Source organism: Archocentrus centrarchus, chromosome 14 (genome assembly GCF_007364275.1).
Source record: "Archocentrus centrarchus isolate MPI-CPG fArcCen1 chromosome 14, fArcCen1, whole genome shotgun sequence".
Classification (NCBI taxonomy): domain Eukaryota; kingdom Metazoa; phylum Chordata; class Actinopteri; order Cichliformes; family Cichlidae; genus Archocentrus; species Archocentrus centrarchus.
Window position 1 is genome coordinate 880,169 of NC_044359.1, and position 25,374 is coordinate 905,542.

Below are 25,374 nucleotides of genomic sequence, written 5' to 3' on the forward strand. Positions count from 1 at the left end.
ACAGAAGTGTTACCTGCAGCAGGTGGCAGCAGGCCACGCCCCCGCAGACTCACAGACTAAAGCTGTGCACAGCGTGGGTTTTACACACCTGAGTTGGTCAGCGTGGGTTCAGCACTCCTCTCCAGACTCTCAGAAACAGACTGAAGCTGGTAGAAATATAGATCACCCTTCATTATATTTAATTATAGGTAATTCAAACCAGTTTGTAAACAGAAACCATCCACCTGACCTTCCACCAGAGGGAGCTGTGTGTGTCCAATCGCTGATTGGACGCCACTTTTGTCTTTTGAACCGGAAGTTAGAGCATTTGCTCTTTCAGTGTTTGGATAGGCGGGAATACAGTCACAGTGCTATGTATTGGCCTAGCTGCAGAAAAGAGCTGGTTGAGCTGTCACCAGTAATCATGTTTTCAACAAACACGCTAAAGCCCTAACATCCGGTTCAAAAGACAAAAGTGGCATCATTCAATCAGCGATTTCCCAGGTTTTCCCACTGGGACCTACCTCTTCCGGTTTGTTAACGTCGTTGTGTTTTGTGATTCGTGATTGTGTTGTGACTAGTGATTTGTTGATGTGGTTTGCACTTCAGGGCCACCGTAGCTCTCGCACACCGTGATCAAAATTTTTCTGAGCACAGACAAATAAATCGTACCCACACTGAGCCCATGTTATGGTGCAAAACATTACGTTAGGAGAAAATTAGGACTTTTTAGAAATTTTTATTTTTTAGTATTTTTATCCTGCGGATGGATCATTCATCTAGTGCTGCAACGCACCGCTCTACGAAGACGGACGACAGCAGCCCAACACTGTGTGTTTTTCCACGGAGGAACGGTGACTATCCTCCACCCAAGTTACAACAGGGACTGGTTAAATCAGGTTTGAAAACTGATTTCTAAGTTGGACTAATTAATCCAGTCGGATATGTGGAAGTACAGTTTGTTTTCCTGGGACTGAATGGGGATGATTTTCTGTTAAATATGACATCATTTTACAATGCAGGAATATAAAATCAACCAGAGTAAAAGCATGTTAGAACAAAAGAAAACATCATGGAGGCTTTAATTTGTGTTACTTATAATGTGAAACATTTGTGTAGCCCAATTTAGAGAAAAAAGTTTTCAACCAATTAAAGTTAAACTGCAATAGCAATGATACAAGAAACACATCTTTCGGATAAGGAACGTGAAATTAAGGGTAGACCAGAAGTAACACCACCTTACTGAGATAATCGGAGCGTTTTACAGCAGGATGCTCTGAAAGGTACAGGGCAGTGTTCAGGACTAAGATTATAAAGGCTAATCCACCGCGGTGTGGAGATTTTCTCTAAACACAAACTGGGAAAAACACTTTACCCTGCATGACATTAAAATGCTGACCTTTGCATGGAGATCTGGGTGACTGGTTTGCAGATGTCGTTTAAGATTTGTCGTGTTTTTACCCGAGATAGTCGCCCCACATGGTTTACACATCGTTTGGTTTGTCACAGCATCAAAGGACAAACGTGTCCATACATCGGCTCTTCTCTTTCTCCCTGCTGACATTGGTTACATCACTTAGTTCTATCGGAAGCAACGACCAATCACAGGCTAGTTTGGTCTTCCCGGGTTTAGAGCAAATCTGTGCGTTTGATTGGATGTTTTCCTAACTTGTCCCAGCCTGTCACAACATTAAATAAGTTCTGATTGGATTTCGTCCCCGCCAAGCATTTTCGTCTCGTTTTCATTCGTTGACTAAAGTGTTAATTAATTTCGTTATCATTTTCATCATTTTAGGTAGTTTTAATTTAGTTATCGTCTCGTTATCGTCATGAAAAAAAGGGTCGTTGACGAAAACATTTTGTCAACGAAATTAACAGTGGACTGCAGAGATGTGCTTTTGTTATCCAGATACCATGGCTTTGACCTCTCACCTCTTCTGTACCATGGCTTTGTTTTCACAGCTCAAAGATTACTAATAGTTTCCTCTATGGTCAGAAGTGTTTAATTGAATTAACATAATCTGTCTGTGTGTCTGCAGAAAATCGTCCATCCACTCCTCATTTGAGGGCGGGAGAAAGAGTAGTTGCAACCCTTTTGAAAAAATCAGTATATTTCTGCCATAAAAAAAAACATTTTCAGACAAAGAGGGGAGATACGGGATGATAACTGGGGGCACTAAAATTACTTTACTCAATCTATACATACCAAACGAGGACTGCCCCAACTTCTTTAGAAATATCACATCTTTGCTTGTAGACAACTCAGAGGGTATTATTTTGATTGGAGGAGATTATAATTATGTCTTGAGAGCATCAGTAGACCGCCTCAAAGCAGACAAGGGCTCTAAGTTGAAGAAATCAATAACACTGAATACAATGACAGAGGAATTAGGACTAATAGATATCTGGCATCATTTACATCCCAAAGAAAAATACTTTTCACATGTACATGGCTGTTACTCTAGGAGAGACATGGTCCTGATTTCAGGGACAGACTGTTATAGAGCTGCTCAGTGTAACATTGAAGCTATAACTCTATCAGCTCGTGCCCCAGTGGTTTTCAAATTTAAAATAGGACCGAAGAAACAATTCAAATTCTGGAGAGTCAGTGTATCCCTTTTAAATAATGAAGCTAACCAACAAGAAATAAGACCTGAGTGACTGTACTGAATTCAATGACATAGGAAATGTAACCCCTACAACTCTATGGGGAGGAGCTAAAAGTGTGTTGAGGGGCAATAGAATCGCTTTCATCAGGACTAGAAAGGAAGAGCGTAGCAGAATAAGAATTAAAATATGCTGTGGCAGTGGGTAGGTGTTCATCTTGCAGCTGGCGGGTTGCTGGTTCAAGCCCCTGTCCCTGCACTGCGTTGGGCAAGTCACTTAAACCACATTAGGGTTTAATCCCGGGATCCGGGATTCCTGGGAAATGCGATCAGAACCATTTCCCGTTTCCCGGGAAACGTTAGACGGGAAACCGGGAAAAAAGTCGCGCGCATCGATTTGACTTTCAGAAAGAAAAGAAAGCTTCAGAATGTTAAATTTAAGGAAATATTGAGAGAAGGGTTCGTTTAATGCGAAAAGCATTTCTCTTCATTTCAGGCACGTTCAGCCTCCGTTTAAGGCTTCAGCCTTCATCTCAAGCGTTTTAATAGAGGTATTACACAGTTGTACTTTTTTCCTCTTTAATTTGTTGAAATCGTAGGCAATGTGTTTACCCTAAGGTATTTTGTATTATATAATTCTATATTATTATATATTGTTATATTGCATTATATAGCCTATAAAATATGCCTGCCCTGAACAATAAAGAAATATCTGTTTAACTTCGAGTGTTTCTTTTCCTCGTTTGCAGCCGCTTACTAACAATCATGAATTAGGATACGGGCCTAATGTGTGAAGAAATTATCATGAAATAGATTGCTTTAACATATTTCGCTTTTAAAATGGAGTTGAGTAAAATGTATATTTTTTAGGCTATAAGGATTGGCCAGTTTTTCAATAGACGATTCACAGCGAACCTACTTTAACCCTCAGACACGGTGTTATAAATTTGTTGTTGCCAGAATGGCAATGACCAAGTCGTAGTGCATTACTCAAGGCCCTGTGTTATGTCATATTATAGTGTAGTACGGTAGTTAAGTTTTCAATGACTATTACAGCGTTCCAATGGTGGAGATATAGCGCAACAGATGTCGCCACGACAGCGTGGCTGAGCCTTTATCAATGCTGTGTGGAGATGAACCGTATTGTTTTGCACCAGCAGTTGTAAAATAGCTTGGTATAATTCCATGTACAATGGAGGAATATTCGAATTATATTTGTTAAGGGAGTGTTGAGGAACGATACAACACCGCATAGCTCGAGCACTCGAATGTCGAGATGTAGGTTTTATTGCGTTAATCAAGCCGACGTTGCCCCCTACTGGGCATAACAGGACATAGCTGGAAAGCTACCTCTACAATATCACAATAGGTTAAGGCCGACACAGGCTACAGAAGGCCTAATTAAAATAAAAAAATAAATAAACTTTTTTATTTCCCGGGAAATGGCTCGTCATTTCCCGGGATTTGATTCATGTCATTTTCGGGAAAAATATTAAACCCTAAACCACATTGCCTAACGGTAGCACCGGTCTCTGGCTGCATGACCGCAGACGCTCATCTCTGGATGAGTGATCTGGAACCATCATTTCATTGTGCACAATGACAATGAGTTTAATCTAACATCTTTGGGTTCTCAGGTTACTGAAAAATAAACCTTAGAAAATAGTGTTTCTGAACTTTGCAGCTACTGAAAAACTATTTGAACCACTGATAAAAGATGTTTTCCCACCTTATAAATGAAATCCCAAAAATTATTAGTTATTTCTATGTTCCCTAGGTTGTTTTAAATTCCACCCCGTAACAGGACTATTTTATTCTTGTATAACTCTAAAACATAATTTCACTAATTCTTCCAGTTCCTTTGTCATCACCTGTTCCTTGTGTAAACTAAGTCATTGTAAGTATATTTTATTTGATTCTAAACAATAATTTGACTGTCAAGTAGAATATGTACAAGCAGTCTTCATAAATCATGAAAATACACTTTAGATCAGGCTTTTTTATGTTTTCTACTTTGCATACAGTTCAACAAACAATCTAATATTTGTTATTACTATCAAAAAATGTATAACAACGTATCCAGTAACGAGTTGAATAAATGACAACATTTAATCAAGTTGAAATTCATTTTAATTCATTAAAACAAACAAGAAAGAAACATAGCACTAGATATATGATATTTAACATTGTTTTAAAATATCACATTTAGATTGATCTTGTGAGAAGAAAAAAAATGAAGGACAGCATAGACTGAATGCTGTATACAAAATCTGTTTCACTGGAATCAGTTTAACAATGTAACTACTGACATCACAACACAGTTACACTCTTAACTATAAATGTTAATCCATCCATCCATCCATCCATCCATTTTCGTCCACTTATCTGGGGCCGGGTCTCGGGGGCAGGAGCCTAAGCAGAGAAGCCCAGGCTTCCCTCTCCCCAGCCACCTCCTCCAGCTCATCCAGAGGGATGCCAAGACGTTCCCAGGCCAGCCGAGAGATATAATCTCTCCAGCGTGTCCTGGGTCTGCCGCGGGGCCTCCTCCCAGTGGGACATGCCCAGAACACCTCACCCAAGAGGCAGCCAGGAGGCATCCTAATCAGATGCCCGAGCCACCTCAACTGGCTCCTTTCGATGTGGAGGAGCAGCAGCTCTACTCTGAGCCCCTCCCAGATAGCTGCACTCCTCACCCTATCTCTAAGGGAGAGGCCAGCCACCCTTTGAAGGAAACTCATTTCTGCCACTTGTATTCGCGATCTTATTCTTTCGGTCACTACCCAAAGCTCGTGACCATAGGTGAGGGTAGGAACGTAGATCGACCGGTAAATCGAGAGCTTCGCTTTTACACTAAGCTCCCTCTTCACCACGACACACCGGTGCAGCGTCCGCATCACTGCAGAAGCAGCCCCGATCCGTCTGTTGATCTCCCGCTCCCTTCTCCCATCATTGGTGAACAAGACCCCAAGATACTTGAACTCCTCCACTTGGGGCAGGAACTTGTCCCTGAGCCGGAGAGGGCACTCCACCCTTTTCCGGCTGAGGACCATGGCCTCAGACTTAGAGGTGCTGATTCTCATGCCGGCCGCTTCACACTCGGCTGCGAACCGTTCCACTGCAAGCTGGAGGCCACCCCCTGATGAAGCCAACAGGACCGCATCATCTGCAAAGAGCAGAGATGAGACTCTGAGGCCACCGAGGAAGAAGCCTTCCGCCACCTGGCTACGCCTAGAAATTCTGTCCATAAAAATTATGAACAGAATCAGTGACAAAGGGCAGCCCTGACGGAGTCCAACACCCACAGGAAACAAATCGAACTTATTACCGTCTATACGGACCAAGCTCTCACTGCGGTTGTACAGAGACTGAATGGCCCGCAACAACGGGCCAGACACCCCATACTCCCGCAGGACCTCCCAGAGGATACCCCGAGGGACACAGTCGAATGCCCTTCTCCAAGTCCACAAAGCACATGTAGACTGGTTCGGCAAACTCCCACGCACACTCAAATATCCTTGAGAGGATAAAGAGCTGGTCCAGCGTTCCACGACCAGGACGAAAACCGCATTGTTCCTCCTGGATCCGAGTTTCGACTAACAGACGGACCCTCCTTTCCAGCACCCTGGCATAGACCTTACCGGGGAGGCTGAGGAGTGTAATCCCTCGAAAGTTGGAGCACACCCTCCGGTCTCCCTTCTTAAAGATGGGGACCACCACCCCAGTCCTCAAATCCAGTGGCACTGCCCCAGCTCTCCACGCGATATTGCAGAGGCGTGTCAACCAAGACAGCCCTACAACATCCAGAGCCTTCAGGAACTCAGGGCGAATCTCGTCCACCCCAGGGGCTCTGCCACCAAGGAGTTGTTTAACTGCCTCAGTGACCTCACCCCCAGTGACAGCCAGGTCATCCCCCTCGTCCCCAGACTCTGCTTCTACTACAGAAGGCGTGTCAGTGGGATTCAGGAGGTCCTCTAAGTATTCCTTCCACCGTCCGACTATAGCCTCAGTTGAAGTCAGCAGCACCCCACCCGCACTATAAACTGTGTGAGTGGAGCACTGCTTTCCTCTCCTGAGTCGCCTGACGGTTTGCCAGAATCGCTTTGATGCCGTCCAAAAGTCTTGTTCCATAGCCTCACCGAACTCTTCCCACACCCGAGTTTTTGCGTCGGCCACTGCCCGAACTGCATTCTGCTTGGCCTGCCAATACCTGTCAGCTGCCTCCGGAGTCCCACAGGCTAACCAAGCCTGATAGGACTCTTTCTTCAGCTTGATGGCTCCCTTTCCCTCCGGTGAACCACCATCTGGTTCGGGGGTTATCACCACGACAGGCACGAACCACCTTGCAGCCACAGCTCTGAGCAGCAGCCTCAACAATGGAGGTGCGGAACATGGTCCATTCAGACTCAATGTCCTCAGCCTCCCTCAGAATGTTGTCGAAGTTCTGCCGGAGGTGGGAGTTGAAGATCTCCCGGACTGGGGCTTCTGCCAGGCGTTCCCAGCACACCCTCACAATACGTTTAGGTGCACCAGGTCTGTCCAGCATCTTCCCCCGCCACCTGATCCAACTCACCACCAGGTGGTGATCAGTTGACAGCTCAGCTCCTCTCTTCACCCGAGTGTCCAGAACATACGGCCACAGATCTGATGATACGATTACAAAATCGATCATCGGCCTGCGACCTAGGGTGTCCTGGTGCCATGTGCACTTATGGACATCCTTATGTTCGAACATGGTGTTTGTTATGGACAAACTGTGGTTTGCACAGAAGTCCAATAACAAGACACCATTCGGTGTGAGCGGGAAAAGACTTGAGTGATGTCACTTCCTGGGTGCTGAGGAAGTTGAGCCAAACCATTATTTTTAAAAAGGGGGGAATTGGTATGCTGTTACAGGGTTGAACAAAACTGGGGGACATGATTAAAAAGTACTGTTTTTAAATAAGTCATGTATTTTTCTCATATTTCTTTTTTTAGGTTAAACAATACCGGCAAATTTTTTATATTAGTAGAAATAACTTGCAGTTAGTGGCTATTTTTATTTGTTTTATATTCAGTCAAAGAGTAATGTTGATCAGTGGGGACATGCTCATTTGGCTGACCTCTATATCTCGGCAATCCAGAAAACAAGATAAAAGAGTTAGAGAAAGAATATCATCAATCCCAAAAGAGCTGTACATTGAAAATGTTGAAATAGAACAGACAAAAATTGGGTCAGTTATTTGTTAGTAATCAGAAGTATTATGAATCGGGTAATAGAGCAAGCCGACTGCTGGTCTTTCAGCTGCATAAAACACAATCAAACAGGATTGTCCAGATAAAATGCCCAGCTACTGGAGGACTTTCTAGTCATCCCATGATGTTACAAAAGCATTTGCCAGTTATTATCAAGAACTTTACAACTCATACAAACAAGATGGAAAAAAAATAAACAATTTTTTTAACTCAATCAACCTCAACAGGCTGAGTAGTGAGGAAGCAGATCTTATGACACAACCTGTCACAGGGGAAGAAATCCGGGACACTATCCTCAGACTCAAGAATTATAAATCCCTGGAGTGGATGGCCTCCCTGGAGAATATTATAAAATGTATGTCCATGAGCTAATCCCAGTTTTGGTGAGGGATTAGAACTATGCACTGACAGAAGGAGACCCTCCCAAGTCATGGTCTAACATGGTCTGCATTTCATCGAGTGGACTGGCACAACAGACTCTCGAGCAAATGGGCTTCAGTGATACTTTTCTTAGATGGATCCAAGCCTTTTACAAGAACCCCAGATCTGGAGTCGGGGTGAATGGACATTGCTCCGAGTTTTTTCTTTTGGGGTGTGGTACCCGACAAGGAGACGCCCTGTCACCTTCATCATTCATGCTCAGCCACTCGCAGAACTGATTCAGTCTAACCCCAGGATTCAGGGAATATGTGACGAAACAAACACTCAACATGGATTGTCACTCTTTGCGGACAATACATTAATATTTTTGGAGAACCCCATTACATCTGTTCCTGCTCTCCTCCACAACCTTAATGAATATATAAATATAATATATACAAGGTTAATACAAATAAATTCAAAGCTATGATGATTGTGGGAGACTGGCCTCCACAATTAGATGATTTAGTCTGTTTTTAAAAAGCCAAACAAGGATTTAGATAAATTGGAAGACACCCCAAAGACAACCCAACTGTTCTCCTCTAATTATGATAAATTAATTAAAAAAAAAAAAGCAAGATTTAAATAGATGGGATAAGCTTCCACTCTCGCTCCTTGGACGGATTGAATGTATTAGGATGAATATTTTACCAAGATTGCTATTCCTTTTTCAGTCACTCCCAGTTTTTATACCACAGTCTATATTCAAAATGTTAGAAAGAATTATATCAAGGTTCATTTGGCAGAATAAAAGACCAAGAATAAGACTCAAGGTTCTGATGTCTGGTAAAAATAAAGGAGGCTTAAAGAAACCCAATTTAAGACTCTATTATTGGACTGCTCAAATAAGATCAATAGTGGCATGGATCATTAAGGACCCAGAAATACAGTGGGTTCCTATTGAGGAACACTCATTACCTGGTATAAGCCTCTGAACTCTCCCGTTTCTTAGTATGCGATCTCTGAAAAGAAAAAAAAAGTAATAAATGGGTCAAACAAACATTGAAAGTATGGAATCAAATACAGAAACAACTGAAGGGAACTATAACTCTATCAAGCGCAATGTGGAGTTTTTACCTTCTTTGTATGATAAGGCCTTTGACAGCTGGGTTGAACGCAGGCTGATTACAATAAACCGGTAATTATATTTATTTATGACCTTCTTCAAACTATAGGATACTTTTGCCCTTCCATCAACCGATCTGTACAGGTTTGTACAGATTAGGCACGATTTAACACAACATTCAGATTGGGAACACATTAAAAGAGAACCAACAAACATAGAAAAACATTTGTCGAAAATTCAGGAACTATGAAAAAGCAAGTCTCCTTAATGTATATAAAACTAATGATGGATGAGGCAGATGACACTCATATTAAACAACAATGGGAGATGGAACTGAATGTCAGTTTAGAGGAGGAATCATGGCAGGACATTTGTAGTGGCTGCCACAAAGGAATCGTGAGTCAGCACTGGAAAGAATTTGATTGGAAGTGCAAAATAAGATTTTTTTTCAAACCCCACTCAAAAGTTTTCTTTCAAAGAGCCGTATTAGTGATAAATAGTGGAGGGGTTGGGGCCAAGCGGGTGATCAGACCCACATATTCTGGGACCATCCTCAGATACAACCTTTTTGGGGAAATGTTAGATGTGCTGGAGCAAATACTAAAATTAAACATCCCTTTTGACTCTGTAATTTTCATACTTGATGTGTTCTCTGACCACAGCCAGGAAGATGATCACAGTCAACTGGATGGAGCCCGACCCACCAAACATGGATCACTGGATACAAAAAATAAAGCAAAACACTGGAAAATTAAGGTGCATCTTTCTCTGACTTGTCTCTCTGTCTCTTGGTTTGAGTTACCTGTCCTACCTTACCCCATGTGATGGTAAATGGAAAATTTGGGATTCTGTGTATGAATAATGATATGAAGCCCCCAGTTTCAGTTTCAGGATAAAAATGTTTGTATTTAAATTTATAAAATAAATAAATAAATAGAGAGGGTGTCTGTCTCCTGAATCCAAGCTGGGAGCTGGTTCCACAGAAGAGGGGCCTGAAAGCTGAAGGCTCTGCCTCCCATTCTACTCTTAAGTATCCTAGGAACCACAAGTAAGCCAGCAGTCTGAGAGCGAAGTGCTCTGTTGGGGTGATATGATACTATGAGGTCTTTGAGATAAGATGGTGCCTGATTATTCAAGACCTTGTATGTGAGGAGAAGGATTTTAAATTCTATTCTAGATTTAACAGGGAGCCAATGAAGAGAAGCCAATATGGGAGAAATCTGCTCTCTCTTTCTAGTCCCTGTCAGTACTCTAGCTGCAGCATTTTGGATCAGCTGAAGGCTTTTCAGGGAGCTTTTAGGACAGCCTGATAATAATGAATTACAATAGTCCAGCCTAGAAGTGGGCTTCATAGATAACTGGCAAAGTTTCTGGGGAAAACCTGGTCTTGTTAGGAGAGACGGCATCCATCCCACTTTGGATGGAGCAGCTCTCATTTCTAGAAATCTGGCCAAATTTATTAACCCTCCTAAAAACTGACTACCCAGGGTTGAGACCAGGAAGCAGAGTTGCAGTCTTACACGCCTCTCTGCAGCTTCTCTCCTCCTGCCATCCCCCCAAAACCCCATCCCCATAGAGTCGGTGCCTGCTCCCAGACCACCAAAAAACAAAGCTAAAATCAGCAAAAAGCTATTTAAGCATAAAAATTCAAAAACAATAAATAATACAGCTTCATCAACTGCACCAAAGAATAAAACAATTAAATGTGGATTGTTAAACATTAGGTCTCTCTCTTCCAAGTCCCTATTAGTAAATGATTTAATAATTGATCAACGTATTGATTTATTCTGCCTTACAGAAACCTGGTTACAGCAGGATGAATATGTTAGTTTAAATGAATCAACACCCCCGAGTCACAGTAACTGTCAGAATGCTCGAAGCACAGGTCGAGGAGGAGGATTAGCTGCAATCTTCAATTCCAGCTTATTAATTAATCAAAGACCCAGACAAAGTTTTCATCCTTTTGAAAGCCTGACTCTTAGTCTTGTCCATCCTAATTGGGAAAATCAAAAACCTGTTTTATTTGTTATTATCTATCGTCCACCTGGTCCTTACTCAGAGTTTCTGTCTGATTTCTCAGACTTTTTATCTGATTTAGTGCTCAGTTCAGATAAAATAATTATAGTGGGTGATTTTAACATCCATGTAGATGCTGAGAATGACAGCCTCAACACTGCATTTAATCTATTGTTAGATTCAATTGGCTTCTCTCAAAATGTAAAGGAGCCCACCCACCACTTTAATCATACTCTGGATCTTGTCCTGACATATGGCATAGAAACTGAAGACTTAACAGTATTCCCTGAAAGCCCCCTCCTGTCTGATCATTTCTTAGTAACATTTACATTTACTTTAATGGATTACACAGCAGTGGGGAATAAGTTTAATTACAGTAGAAGTCTTTCTGAAAGTGCTATAACTAAGTTTAAGGATCTAATTCCTTCATTGTTATGCTCTTCAGTGCCAACACAGTGCAGAGCAGCTACCTAAACTCTGCTCCCAGTGAGGTCGATTATCTCGTCAATAGTTTTACATCCTCACTGCGTATAACTTTGGATACTGTGGCTCCTCTGAAAAGGAAAGCTTCAAATCAGAAGTGCCTGACTCCGTGGTATAATTCACAAACGCACAGCTTAAAGCAGATAACCCGAAAGCTGGAGAGGGAATGGCGTCTCACTAAATTAGAAGATGCTCATTTAGCCTGGAAAAAGAGTTTGTTGCTCTATAAAAAAGCCCTCCGTAAAGCTAGGACATCTTACTACTCATCATTAATTGAAGAAAATAAGAACAGACACCCTCTCTATTTTTAAGATTAGGCTTAAAACTTTCCTTTATGATCAAGCTTATAGTTAGGGCTGGATCAGGTGACCCTGAACCCTCCCTTAGTTATGCTGCTATAGGCCTAGTCTGCTGGGGGGGTTCCCATAATGCACTGTTTCTCATTCACCTTATTTACTTTGTTTATACTCCACTCTGCATTTAATCATTAATTGATATTAATCTCTGGCTCTCTTCCACAGCATGTCTTTTCTCTCCCCTCAGCCCCCCTCACAGCAGATGACCTCCCTGAGCCCCCCCTCCCTGAGACTGGTTCTGCTGGAGGTTTCTTCCTGTTAAAGGGAGTTTTTCCTTCCCACTGTCACCAAGTGCTGCTCATAGGGGGTCGTTTTGACTGTTGGGTTTCCTTTGTATTATTGTAGGGTCTTTACCCACAATACAAAGCGCCTTGAGGCGACAGTTTGTTGTGATTTGGCGCTATATAAATAAAATTGAATTGAAAATAGAAGTAATAAATGCATGAATTAGCTTTTCAGCATCACTCTGAGAAAGGATATTTCTAATTTTAGAAATATTGCGCAAATACAAAAAAGCGGTCCTACATATTTGTTTAATATGTGCATTGAAGGACATATCCTGGTCAAAAATGACTCCAAGATTTCTCACAGTGTTACTGGAGGCCAAAGTAATGCCATCCAGAGTAAGTATCTGGTTAGACACCATGTTTCTAAGATTTGTGGGGCCGAGAACAAGAACTTCAGATTCATCTGAATTGAACTTTGTATTATACTGAAGGTATAATACAAAAATTAAATAAAATGATCCCTTCACTCCCTCTCTGGATATTTTCTCAAATAAATAAACTGTAAAACAATTATCACTCCACAACAAACATCATAAAACATTTAAAGCAGATTTCTTTTTTCCCAGTAAAATATGTTCAGGATACACAGGAGTAAAACAAAATTTCTCCTTAAGTGCAGTTATTTACTGGCTTTAAAAAAAAATCAAAAATAACCAGTGAAATGTTCCCAGCAGCCTCTCTGTGGGCCCCGCCCCCCTGGTTAGAGCTAAAGCAACAAATGACCAACAGCACTTTAAAATTAATCAACTCATACCAAAGATGACTAAAATATTCCTTTAATCACAATTATCTACCTGGATATTCTCTGCCCGTGACCTCTGCCCCTGGGTCAGGGTCTGTTTTCTGCAGCTCATTGTTTTCTTTCACGTTTCTTTCATGATTGTATAAATTTGTTGTCACCACAGCGCTCCTCTTCCTCTCTGCTCCGTCTCAGAGCTGCTCGTGTGAATGCTGCTGCCGGCCGGGCCTGCTTGCTTCATGTGACGGTATAACATCACTGTGATGATGTCCCAGAAACATCATCCATACTCATCTGCTTATCCTGTGCAGGAGGGGGGAGATGTCATAGGGAGAGAGGCAGGGTGCACCTGTGCAGGTCACCAGCCTGTCGCAGAGAGACAGACAACCATTCACACCTGTGGGCAAATTAGAATCACCAGGTAACCTAACCCCAGGAAATGCATGTCTTTGGACTGTGGGAGGAAACCCATGCAGGCATGGGGAGAACATGCAAACTCCACACAGAGGAATCGAACTCAGACCTTCTAGCTGTGAGGCAGCAGTGCTAACCACCACACCACATCAGGAATGTTAGTTTGTGTCTCATCAGCTGATGAGCAGAAACACATCATTGGCCGAGTGGGCGTGCAGGATGCAGTCTGCTTTTTATCATCATCACATCAAACAGAGACTGATTGGAGTGACTGCAGTCCTGCAGCTCTGTGGTGATGATGTCACTGCCCTTTCTCCCTTTCCCTTGGCAACAGCTCTTCTGGTGTCAGGCGTGGCGCTGACCCGGTGGGCCCAGGGGGTTACTGTCCCATGCTCCGGCTCCTTTGGCATCAGTTTGGAGGAACTTTTCCAAACGGCCTCCAGCATGTGTTTTTGCAGCCTCTGGGTTCGTTACCTGTGAATGTCGTGCTGCAGGTTTGATGCTGCAGAGCCGTGAATTCCCGCGCTCAAACACAAAATCATCCCGGGCACGTTTCACTGGGTCACACCAAACCTGCCGCTCCGGGGACCTTGCTGGACCTGGGATCTCAACAACTCCGATACTGTCCTTAAACTTGGATTGATCACAGGTCCAAGCAGCACAGCGGGTCTCCTGTCATTGTGCGGTCGCTTTGACATCCTCCAGCACACGAAATCACTAAACAACAGGCAGAAATGGTTTCCACTCAGAGTCCATCGAGCATGTTGGCTTACAGCCGGCTCTGAGCCGCTGCTGTGACGCTCCATGTCGTCACCTCGTTAGAATAATGGCCTGAGTCGTTCTTTGGCAGAAGTAATTCTTTGCCTAAATCATTTCCTCATGATGCTGGTGACCTCTGGTAAATTCACCGACCTCCCCAGGTGAACAGATCCTTCACCTTTAAATATAACGTCCTATGTGACCCTCTGCCCCCCCCACTGATGTTATTTCTATGACCCTGGTCTCTATATTATAGACTAGGCTATAAATAATGCAGTCATTAATCTTTTTATTCAGCAAAAAGACTGCTGACCATTACCAGTGACAAGCTGTTAAATCTGTTCTGCCTTCTGTACAATAATAATAATAATAATAATAATAATATTTTATCTTCAGGTTTTGCCTCACTTGTTTTTTTGTTTCATGATCTAAATAAGAAAAATTTGAAAACTGTATCATAAAGTAATAGCTATAAATGTGTATAACAAAAATGTCCAAATGATCCTTTACACTTTTGTGTTTATATTTGATGAATATCTCACAATATTATGAACAAAATATTAGTAATTATAACATAATTTGACTGGTATTGCAGTATTCGTGCTGTGCAGTGTGTAGAGGCAGCTCGTGCACCCTTCGGGGTGTATGCACATTACTTTGGGAACTCCTGATGTAGATTAACAATTAACAACAAAGGCAATGAATGTTTTTCAGGATGATCACGTGTGACTGTACACAAAGGGCTGAAAGAAGCATCACTGTGAACAACCATCACTGACCAGAGGAGGTGGATTACATCACCCTCCACCTACAGTCCAATCCTGAGCGCTCAACCCCCATTCACACCTTTGTTCAGGTGGATACGGTAATATCTTTATTCTTGTGGTGAAAAAAGATTCCAAGAGTTAAACTTCTCCCTTTACAGGCTCCCTACTCTAATGGCGGTTCAGAATATATTATATAACTTCCCATTTTCGTATTTTATGGATGTGGATCAACTCAAAACACAATGATGTGAGGTGGATCTCGATAGAGCAACAGGAACTCAAAGCTACACCTTTAGCAATTATCCTCTCTTGGTCACAAAAAAACAGGTTTCTATAATTATGTCAAACACTTGAATCCTAACTAGCAGCAGTTACGCGCTATTTTAGATTTAGATATACAAATGATGGTAAACACACCCCTTAAAGACAACCCCAGCATCCCGACGCCTAGCGCAGATGGTACGTTACAAACTTGGGTCAGCAAAGGCATCAGATTAGTAGGTGACCTTTACACCAATAATGTCTTTGCCAGCTTCAGTCAGCTATCTGAACTTTACACAGACAGTCTTTTTAAATATCTACAGATCAGACATTGGAGGCAAACATTAGGAACATTTCCAAGTAAACCAGAGGAATCCCTACTTGAAACATGCTTTTTAGATCCCAAATGTACCACTACAAACTTTCTGTTCAGAAAACTGTAAATGTTGCTTACCAGCTCATGAGAAGTGCTCAAAAAAGCCTAAATGCAAATTTGATCTAAACTGCACATATGAAGACAAAAACTGGAGCAGATGAAAATTGGTATCTCTGATAAATGCCAAAGGTGTAAGAGGTCTGTTGGGGATCTTCTCCATGTTTTTGAGTTGTGTACAATTACAAACCTACTGGAATAATGTGATTCAAATCACATCAGAAGTATGTGGACTTTCTTTGGAACTTGATCCCAAGATGTGGATATTTGGGGATGTTGCATCCCTGAAACTACTTCCTTGAAAGAGATACTTTGTTTTGCTGGAAAAACTGGAAATCTGCAGCATCTCCAAACCAGAACACCGGATTAACAAACTGCTGTCGAACTGCACATTAAATATGCTGCCCTTTAAATATCTGTACCAAATGTAAGAGCTAAATTTATTTTTACAGTATGTATTGTAGCATGGAGAGAGTGGGTGGGCTGGGTGGGTATTATTTTTTGTTTGTTTTTGTAGCTTATTTTTGTTGCTTTTTTCAATCAAAATAAAATGTACTGTTGTACACTAAATTATAATTGGTTGTACATTCTAAATAAATATAAAAAATAAATAAATACCTGGGTCTCTCCACCTTTGGGATGAGACGTGAAACGTGTTTAAGAAACAGAAAGAAGTCCAGTCGCCTTCGTTCAGGCTCCAGAGACACTCTGACCTGGATGACTGAGAACCGACGCAGACAGCGGTTGAAGAGTTTCTGATTTCTGGTCGGCCCATCAGGCCTCATCATACTGAGAGTCACTGAGGACAGGAGGCAGGTTGTAGCAGGCCAAGAGTCTGTTTCAGACGGAGCAGACGATGTCTTAAACTCTCGATGATATTCAAGATGCCACGCAGACACAACCACATCATGAAGAGAGCAAATCTGATGTCATCTGTGAATCAGATTATCCCCCATCCTGAGATGAGTGCTCTGCTCCATAAAATGGTAAATGGACTAGTTCTTATACAACAAGCACTTCCTTCTACAAGTAAGTGCTCTAACATTCATCCTCTGATGCAACCATCAGAGGATGCAGCAGCAGGGAATCGAACCACCAACCTTCCAATTAGTAGAGGACCTGCTCGACCTCCTGAGTCACAGCCCCCACCATGAAGACAGCCTAATCATAGCAATAAATCCACATGAAAGTGCTTCAGTGACATTCTGAGTCGTGTTTGTGGTGACCTGCTAAGACTGGACCTGAGAGAGCTGCTCCACCCTGCAGACCTCTGCTCTCTCTCTACAATCACACAGAGGATCTCCAGCCTCCATCAGGCTCTCCTTCCTGCAGTCCTCAAAGTCTCAGTAAACCTGAACATCACATCTAACAGGTGAGTTCCTGCTGCAGCACAAACTGACCTCAGACCTGCAAACCTCTGCTGAGGAACAGAGAGCTCAGGGATCATCAAGCTGCTGCTGCCTCCTGCTGCTGAGACCCTGAACTGCACCTACAGGGTGGACATGATAATATTGTAGCGATTCTCTTAGTTAGAGAGCGTGTTGATGTTGTGGGATTTCGGACTGTTCGGGAGGTTCGTGAAGGCAGCATGGAGAGAGAGAAAAGACCGAGAGCTTGCCTGTGTGTGTGTGTTGCTGTTCCGTTGTTGTAGTTGTGGTTGGCGTGGCTGTGGCCTACAGCAGCCGTTTTTCTGCTAATAAAGACGACCTTTGTTGTGAACATCGCCGACTGTGGAAGTGTGTTTACAACGTTACAATATGAACACCTGGGCACATGAACACTTTGGCCTCAACTAATAACCAGGTTTCATCCTCAGGTGTTCCAGCTATTCTGCCCACCCTGTAACACCTGAGGCCCCTTTTCAGTGTTTTTTCCACCGTGAATGCACTCAATGCTCGGCCGAAAAACGGGTTCAACTCCAGCCCGCGAGCTAGCTGGTCTCGAACCAAGAACGTGATGAAAGCAGCAGGAGGGCGTGACTCTGCCATCTCAACATCAAGTGTTCTACCTGTTTCACTGCATGGTGTGTATTACATGAGAAACGCGACGCGGTTTTCACGGCTATGAATTAGGTTGGGCTCTAAGGCTGAACTTGCTGCTTTGTATCAGTTCATATCACAGATAAAAGGACACAAAGTGCGTACTTGTTGTCTTGCTCGTTACTGATTATGACTCGTGTTGCTGCTGAGGATTTTCATGACTTCATCTGTAGTCTTCCTCACACAGGTAACATTAACAACACACTAACACATCTGAGCTTCTTTACCAACCAGAAACTAACCCAGTGGTTCTCAAATCCAGGCCTCGAGAGCCGGTGTCCTGCAGGTTTTAGATGTGTCTCTGCTTCAACACACCTGAGTCAAATATAGAAGTCATTAGCAGGACTCTGGAGAACTTGACTGCATACTGAGGAGGTAATTCAGCCATATGATTCAGGTGTGTTGGATCAGGGACACATCTAAAACCTGCAGGACATCGGGCCATGAGGCCTGGATTTGAGAATCACTGAACTAACCCAAAAAGCTGACGTACTCGAGTTCTTCGTTACCTCAGAGCTGAGTACGTTCAGACTGTTTTTACTTCATGATGTAGCTCCAGTCTGAACGTCTGAGCAGAAATGCGTGAGCTTCAGAGGAGCCGACTCAGAGCAGCTCTGAGCGTTCACCGAGGGTAAAATCTGACTGTAACGCTGCTCTGAGATCAGATCTCATCCTCAGTAAAGGCTCAGAGCTGCTCCCGGGTCAGATCTTCCTGCTCAGTCGCTTCATCAATCAGTTTCAGTTTGATTAAACCTGATCAGTTTGGATTCAGATCAGTGTTTCGATCACAGAGCTCATCAGCTGACTCACAGGAAGTTCAATAAAACCTCTGAGATTTTTAAGCTTTATTTAAATCCGAATCAGGCTGCTGGTGTCTGATCGATCAGGTTATTGATGAACACACTGGGACTGCCTGATTTCAACCTTTTATTGTAATAAACAACATCACTGATCAGTTACAGACGGCGACCGCGGCGACCGCCCTTCCTCCTGGTCGAGTCTGACGGGATCGGTGTGACATCCTCTGAAAACACACGAAGAAGAAACAATCAGACATTCATCAATACTTTTAAATATTCAGTGAGCCGGGTCACAGAGGTCACAGGTCACACCTGAATAAAGTCTGGATTCAAACTGAAGCTGCTTTAAAATCAGCTCCAAACTGTCAGACGAGAGAAGCATCACTGCTTCACAGGTACGCTCACCTGCCTGCATCACTGCTCAGGTGTCTGATCTGTGACACGTTACCATAACAACATGAGGCTCACAGAGGCTGCAGCTTACAGCAGGCTGTGTGCGCGCACACACAGACACACACACAGAGTTTGGAAAGAATCAGGTGAAACTGCGACTGAGCAGCTCGACAGGAACATCACGCTGTCAGCAAACGCACAGGAAGTGACACGATCAGATCTGTGATTAGACTAGAGATTTTCTACTTCCTGTTTTGATTAAATGGACCAATCAGATGCTGCTCATCAGTCAATAAAGTAGAATCACGTACCGATGCGTCCGATCTTCATGCCAGATCGAGCCAGAGCTCTGAGAGCAGACTGAGCTCCAGGACCAGGGGTCTTCGTCCTGGGGGGGGGGGGGAGAAAAAACAGTTGAGGTCACCTGGACAGGTAAAACACACACACACACACACACACACACACACACACACACACACACACACACACACACACACACACACACACACAGCAGTGGCTGATGGTCCTGGTTCGTTCTGTAAGCCTCACACCTGGATTTCAGGCCCCTGCACTATGAGCTGACCTCTCGGGTTTCTGTACCAAGGTGGCTCACTTCTTACCGGGTTAATCGCCATGGTAACTTATGCTGTTCCAGATTAAAGATCAGTATGAAATCACCGCCTACTGACCAATCAAAGCTCGAGAAACAGCAGGTCTGAGAGCAGGAGGCTCTGAAGTTCCCCTGATGAGCTTCACCAAACAATGTAACAGCTTTACTGTTGTGAGCATTAACACCTGACCCTAAACCAGCACAGCCGCTGACCTCCGACCTGTACGCAGACTGAGCCTGTTTGGATTCTGGCTCCGCCTCCGAATCCTTCACTGCAGGTCAGATGAGGGCTCGGCAGTCATCGATCACCTGACTTTCATTCAGTACTGCCATAAATACATCAAAGTTACTATAAATGAACAACTTCTACTATGAAAGGAAGAAATGCCACGGTCGATGTGTTCACAAACCATTACTTATATACAATGTTACGGTTTAATTTTAAATAATTTTGAAAGCTTCAAAAGTACAGAAGCTATGCTAATGCATATTATTTTATGGTCAAACTTGCCCCTGAACAAACAGCACCGTCGGCTCTGAAATTCATCATCAAATCATGCAGACGATCGCATCCCACGAGGCCGGCGGCCTCTCTCTCAGCTGATCATTACAATTCTATTCTTCACATCACGTGTCAGACTCCAGGCCCGCGGACCAAATCCAGCCCGCAATGTTATCTCACATGGCCCGCGAGATGATTTCATACAGCTATTATTAGTGGCCAATGGTAAACAGCACTCCCACCACCTATACTACAAATCCCACAATGCACCTTAACAGCTGCTGCAGGCAGAGACCTGTGCGCTAACTCATTTGTGTTGTCCATTCATTGATCAGTGATCAGCAGACAGCACTTTTTACAGTGACATATAAGCAGCCTGACCCCCAAAAATGGCCAAATGAGAAGTGGAGAACAGGAGGACCTGATCGCTGACATCAGCGGTAAACCGTGTGTCCAACCAAAAGAGCGGATTGGTGGGACAGTTATGGGAGAAGATGCAGAGGGAGACCTGCACAGGTGAGCTGACAGTGCATCACTGCTCACACAGCAGCAAAGTCCTGAAGACACAACCCTGTTACCTGCCCTTACCTGGTGAACAGCTGTTTAACACTGAGTGTATCACCTGAGCCGGCTGATCAAAGGAATTTTGAATTACCGTAATTCCTCGACCGTTTGTCCTATCGGAAAAATTCAAAGTTTCTGAAAGCTGAGAAATTGCGCTTCACATCCAACATAGTTTATTACAGTAACGGTTCAAATGGCGGCACCTTTGTCCCTGCAGGGATGGAAATCAGAGCAGGTCTCCACCGCTGTGTTTGCAGCTGATAAACTGGACACACTGCGCAGTTCACGCAGCGTTTTCCCGCATGTGAAGCACAAAACTCACATCACAATTTTTACCTGAAAAATTAGCAAATTTTCATCAGCTTGAAATATTCTCATTTTTCCTGATGACATTTTTGAAGAAAAACATTATTTTACATTTTATTTAATGTGTTGAGGAAAAAGTTGCTGTATTCTGACCATTCAAATCATATTGCTGATTAAAATGATTTTTAATTCTGTTCGGCCCGCGACTCAGACTGTGCCTTCAAATGACTGAGTTTGACACCCCTGCTTCACATTGATCATGTATACCTCGATCACGTACTTTCAGCCTCAGACGTGGGCTTGAACCATTTCTTAAGCCCAATCATCTGGTCCCCACGCCTGTCGGCCACTTGTGACGGCTGCTTTTTTCTCTTATTTCTCTTACATGCACGAGAAGCCATGACGGCAGCAGACGATGTGAAGTCATGCAGTTGTGAACCAATCAAATGGCTCTGATTGAAAGAATGTAAATATTGCCACGTGTGTCCACAGGGCGCTGGAAATGGAGACAGCGGACGGCACAAAATGTTTTTAGGGAAAATAAAAAGACGGTGCAGAGCGGTGGAGTAGGTGGAAAATGCGCCGGCATCATTTGAACGCCCTGCCTGAGAGAGCTGATCAGTGTCGGGGTCAGAGGATCCTGATCCGAATCAGCTGGAGTGATGCTGGTTCATTCCCAGTAAACCCAGTCTGAGCAGACTGCAGGCTAAGAATGAAGACCTGTAGCCTGTTCCACAGTCATTTTATTAGGTACAGCAGCTCTGCATTCAGGTTTGTCTAACCTCGGGGTTACAGTGGTGACCTGCAGAGCAGCCACCTGATCACCTGACTGCATTTTAACCCTGTCCCTCTAACGTTAAACTTTCCTGATCTGTTCACGCAGGAAGTCCCTGCTTAGGTGTACCTAATAAAGTGGCTGCTCGCTGTTTATTCAAAGATAAGACCTGAAGATCAGGTGAGTGCAGGGGTGTTACCTGTTGCCCCCGGTGGCCCTCAGCTTGATGTGCAGCGCAGTGATCCCTAGTTCTTTGCAGCGCTGAGCGACGTCCTGAGCCGCCAACATGGCGGCGTACGGAGACGACTCGTCCCTGTCCGCCTTCACCTTCATCCCGCCGGTCACGCGGCAGATGGTTTCCCTGGAAACACAAACACACCTGTCAGAACCAATCAGAGAGCAGAGCAGCTCTTATTTTGGTGAGCAGGCAGCCATTGGGACGTACTTCCCGGAGAGATCGGTGACGTGGACGAAGGTGTCGTTGAAGGAGGCGAAGATGTGGCAGACGCCGAAGACGTTCTCGCCCTCGGCCACCTGAGGACCCAGGCTGATGACCTGCTCCTCCTTCTTTTCCTTCCCTTTACGAGGAGCCATCTTCTGCTGAGGAGAAGCACAAAGAGTCAGACACAAAGCGTGCGCCGTGAGGTCACAGCGAACATGGCGGCACGTCGTAGTTCTGAAACACAGAGAGCCAATCAGCTCAAACTGATGCTGCTGGCCGATGCTTTACGGTGCAGCAGAGCATGCGCCAGCGTCATCAGGAAGAGACCACGAGCTCAGCGAGGGCAATCAGATCAACCGCCACCGTTCACGGATCAAACGCGCCTCCCAGCAGCCGTTCCCACACCTCCATCACAGCCCCAACCCACGAACGAGCCACTTCAATGCCGTGTGAGCGCGCAGTGATCGCCTTCAGCGGTGCGAGGTTAGAAACGGCCTAACGAAGCTTCTGTGGCGAATCCACGCCACCATCACCAGCAGCTGCACAGGCGGCGTGTATGTGTACAGTCACGTTGGGTGACAGAATGAGCTTACCACGGTGACCCCTGACCTTCCTTGTCTGAATCCTGTCTAAATTTCAGGAAACCTTCTGCCAGGACAGAGCTCTGCAACACAAACCTGAACTGCTCACCTGTCCAATCAGGGTTCTCCCCAACCCGTCAATCACCTCAGCAGCATCATAAACCTCCAAACTGCTGCTCAGACACCTGAACAGGTAAGTTCACCAAAGCCCGAACACGACCAATAATCAACAATCAAACCTGGGAGCATCTCATTCTTGATCAAGTCACCTTTAACACAGCCAGGCCTGACCTTTAACCCTGTCCACTCCGGCTCAGTTTACCATCCTTTCTGTCAGTGGTTCCGTCACGGGGCGCGCGCTGTCCGATAAAGGAACCACTGTCCGCTCACGTGGCCTCTTCAGACCCGGTCCCTCCTGATCCAGACTGATGTTGGTTCTGACACTACCTGCAGACTCAGACCCACCTGCGCGCCATGACCTCTGAACTCAGATTTTAAATTACACATGAACGCGCGGCGGCTAACGTTAGCTTGCTAGCTCCTGTGAGCTCCGAGCGGCGGTAGGACGCAAATCTAAGGTTTTTCTACCTGCAGCCTCACCTCACACCGCACACACTCTTTCAGCGTACCTGTCTCCCTGTGGGACGCGTTTTTGTGGTGTGTTTATCTCCTCTAAGGACTCTTCGCACGGGGCTAAGATGGCGGCCGAAGCGGGGGTCCAAAAGCTCAAAAATCCGACATTAAGCTTCACGCGGAGCCGCGATTCAGCCGCCAGCAGACGCGGGAACAAACGGAGGACCGGCACAGGCACGACGGCGCAGCGGATGGTTACCTGCAGCGGGGATTACACGGGATTCAGACCGGGAGCGGACTCACCTGTGTGCGTCTCTTTACGGAGCAGAAACAAGAAAGGAGGGAGCTTCCGCTTCCGCCAGGCAAACATGACGAGTTCCGGCCGGAAACCGAGCTGCTGCCGTCACGTGGACGACGTTGTTTTATTTATTTTTATTTTTGTAATTTAGTTTAGTTCAGTTTTTATTTGTAATTGAGTGTATTTAATTTTATTATTTGGTCGTACTTTATTTTATTTGGAGCATCCGGTCACATTTGCTCCTCCCACAGCGGACTTTATCGAACTCTACTGTTTCTACTGAGCGCAGCTGTTGGGAGTTTTCGGGAATCACGGCGCAACTTTAAAAATTAAATAAAGAAAAATCACCTTAAATCGTTTTTTATTCCAGTTTAAGTTTAAATTTAGTCTTAAAGCCAAAGCTTTATTTTCCCAGTGAGCTCTGATTGGTCCATTCAGTGAAGGTTCTGATCACCATGGAGACACGCTCAGCCTGAGGAGGAGGAGGCTGCTCTTCATCCTGATGAAGTCTTACTGCTCTGACCCAAAAACCTGCTCGGCGGGTTCACCTGTGCTTCTCACCTGGAGCTGTGATGAGCTGAGCACCTGCACAGGTGAGCTTTGGGGTCTCTGTGAGCGCAGCTTTATGATCGGTTTCATAAGGTCAGTGCAGTTTATGAACTCTCAGGATCGTTTTAATCATTACATTTAAAACATCTGGAAACAGATGAGATTCTTTACAGGAATTATTCAAACGTGTGAGCGTTAAAATTAGTTTTATTTTATGTTTTTAGTGCAGAATAAATGTTTAAACATGAAGTCTGTTGCACGGCTGTTTGTTAGTTATCACGAACCCATCAGTGAGATTTTCTGTCCCAGTTTCAGAGGACTGAAACAGAGGAATGCGCCTCGAAGGTCTGAAGTATGAACGGTGCACTTTCAGAATTAAAATCCTGTTAAAATCACAGAAAAGAGAAAAAATACTGGAGACAAACTTTCAGGTTTATGAGAGCGAAGCAGGAAATTTGTGCCTAAAAATATTTATTTTAATTCTGCGTAACAATAAAAGAAGAAAATCATTTCAGGACTCAAACAAAGTCATAACGGACGTTTCCTTCAAAGCTCGGGATGATTTTTTCCCACAGACTCATCAGATGAAAAACAGACCAATCAGAGCGCAGCGTTTGACCACCTCAGTTTATTTACAGGAACACTTTGAACACAATGCAGAAGAAGAAAAATTACTCCAAAAACTCCCAAAGAAAAAGTTTAAAAACACACACTCTCCCTCACACACACTCACACACATACAGGTACACACCGAGCATGCAGCATTAGTCCAGTTAATACAGAACAGAACAATATCATAGAAAGAGCTGAGAGGATGTGAAGGAGCTGATTATTGATCACCGATTATTGATCCTGCACCACATCAACATGGCAGACGGGAAGCAGCGAGGACGACGGAGGAGGGGTGGAGCTTCAGACTACACCTGCATCAGCTGACAGAGAACAAAGCGTCAAAAACTCACTGAAGGTGTTTGAAGTTAAAACAGCATCTGTTCAGTTTGGAGTTCATATTAAATATTTTGGTTTTGCAGTAAAATCGAAATTAGAGAAAACCTGAAGCAGAATTTACTGAATTTACTTTAACGGAGTCAAATCTCAGCATCACAGCCGACATCATCGTGGGG

At 44.1% G+C, this 25,374-nt stretch overlaps 1 protein-coding gene and 1 pseudogene across 3 annotated transcripts; both read right to left on the reverse strand.

The window, feature by feature from the left end:
- LOC115791921 (GTPase IMAP family member 8-like) overlaps positions 1-25,374 on the reverse strand; it is a 263,474-nt pseudogene that overhangs the window by 99,541 nt on the left and 138,559 nt on the right.
- rps14 (ribosomal protein S14) lies at positions 18,772-23,829 on the reverse strand. 3 transcript variants are annotated; one of them, XM_030746243.1, is made up of 5 exons: positions 23,707-23,829; positions 22,253-22,407; positions 22,007-22,168; positions 19,362-19,438; positions 18,772-18,881 (listed from the first exon to the last, which is right to left on the reverse strand). In XM_030746243.1, the coding sequence occupies exons 2-5, from the start codon at positions 22,399-22,401 to the stop codon at positions 18,814-18,816; spliced, it is 456 nt and encodes a 151-aa protein (XP_030602103.1). In that variant the 5' UTR covers positions 22,402-22,407; positions 23,707-23,829; the 3' UTR covers positions 18,772-18,813. The 3 variants fall into 3 exon arrangements, with proteins under 3 accessions (XP_030602103.1, XP_030602105.1, XP_030602106.1); XM_030746245.1 differs by having other exon boundaries at positions 22,253-22,404; positions 23,707-23,783; XM_030746246.1 differs by lacking the exon at positions 23,707-23,829 and adding an exon at positions 23,663-23,684.

What these genes read in the sequence shown, in the direction of transcription:
- rps14 (XM_030746243.1), bottom strand. Translation starts at nt 22,401, where the DNA reads ATGGCTCCTCGTAAAGGGAAGGAAAAGAAGGAGGAGCAGGTCATCAGC. An exon ending in AGGGCCACCGGGGGCAACAG is followed by an intron (nt 19,439 to 22,006) that starts GTAACACCCCTG and finishes CCCCCCCCCCAG; the next exon opens with GACGAAGACCCCTGGTCCTG. An exon ending in CATGAAGATCGGACGCATCG is followed by an intron (nt 18,882 to 19,361) that starts GTACGTGATTCT and finishes GTGTGTTTTCAG; the next exon opens with AGGATGTCACACCGATCCCG.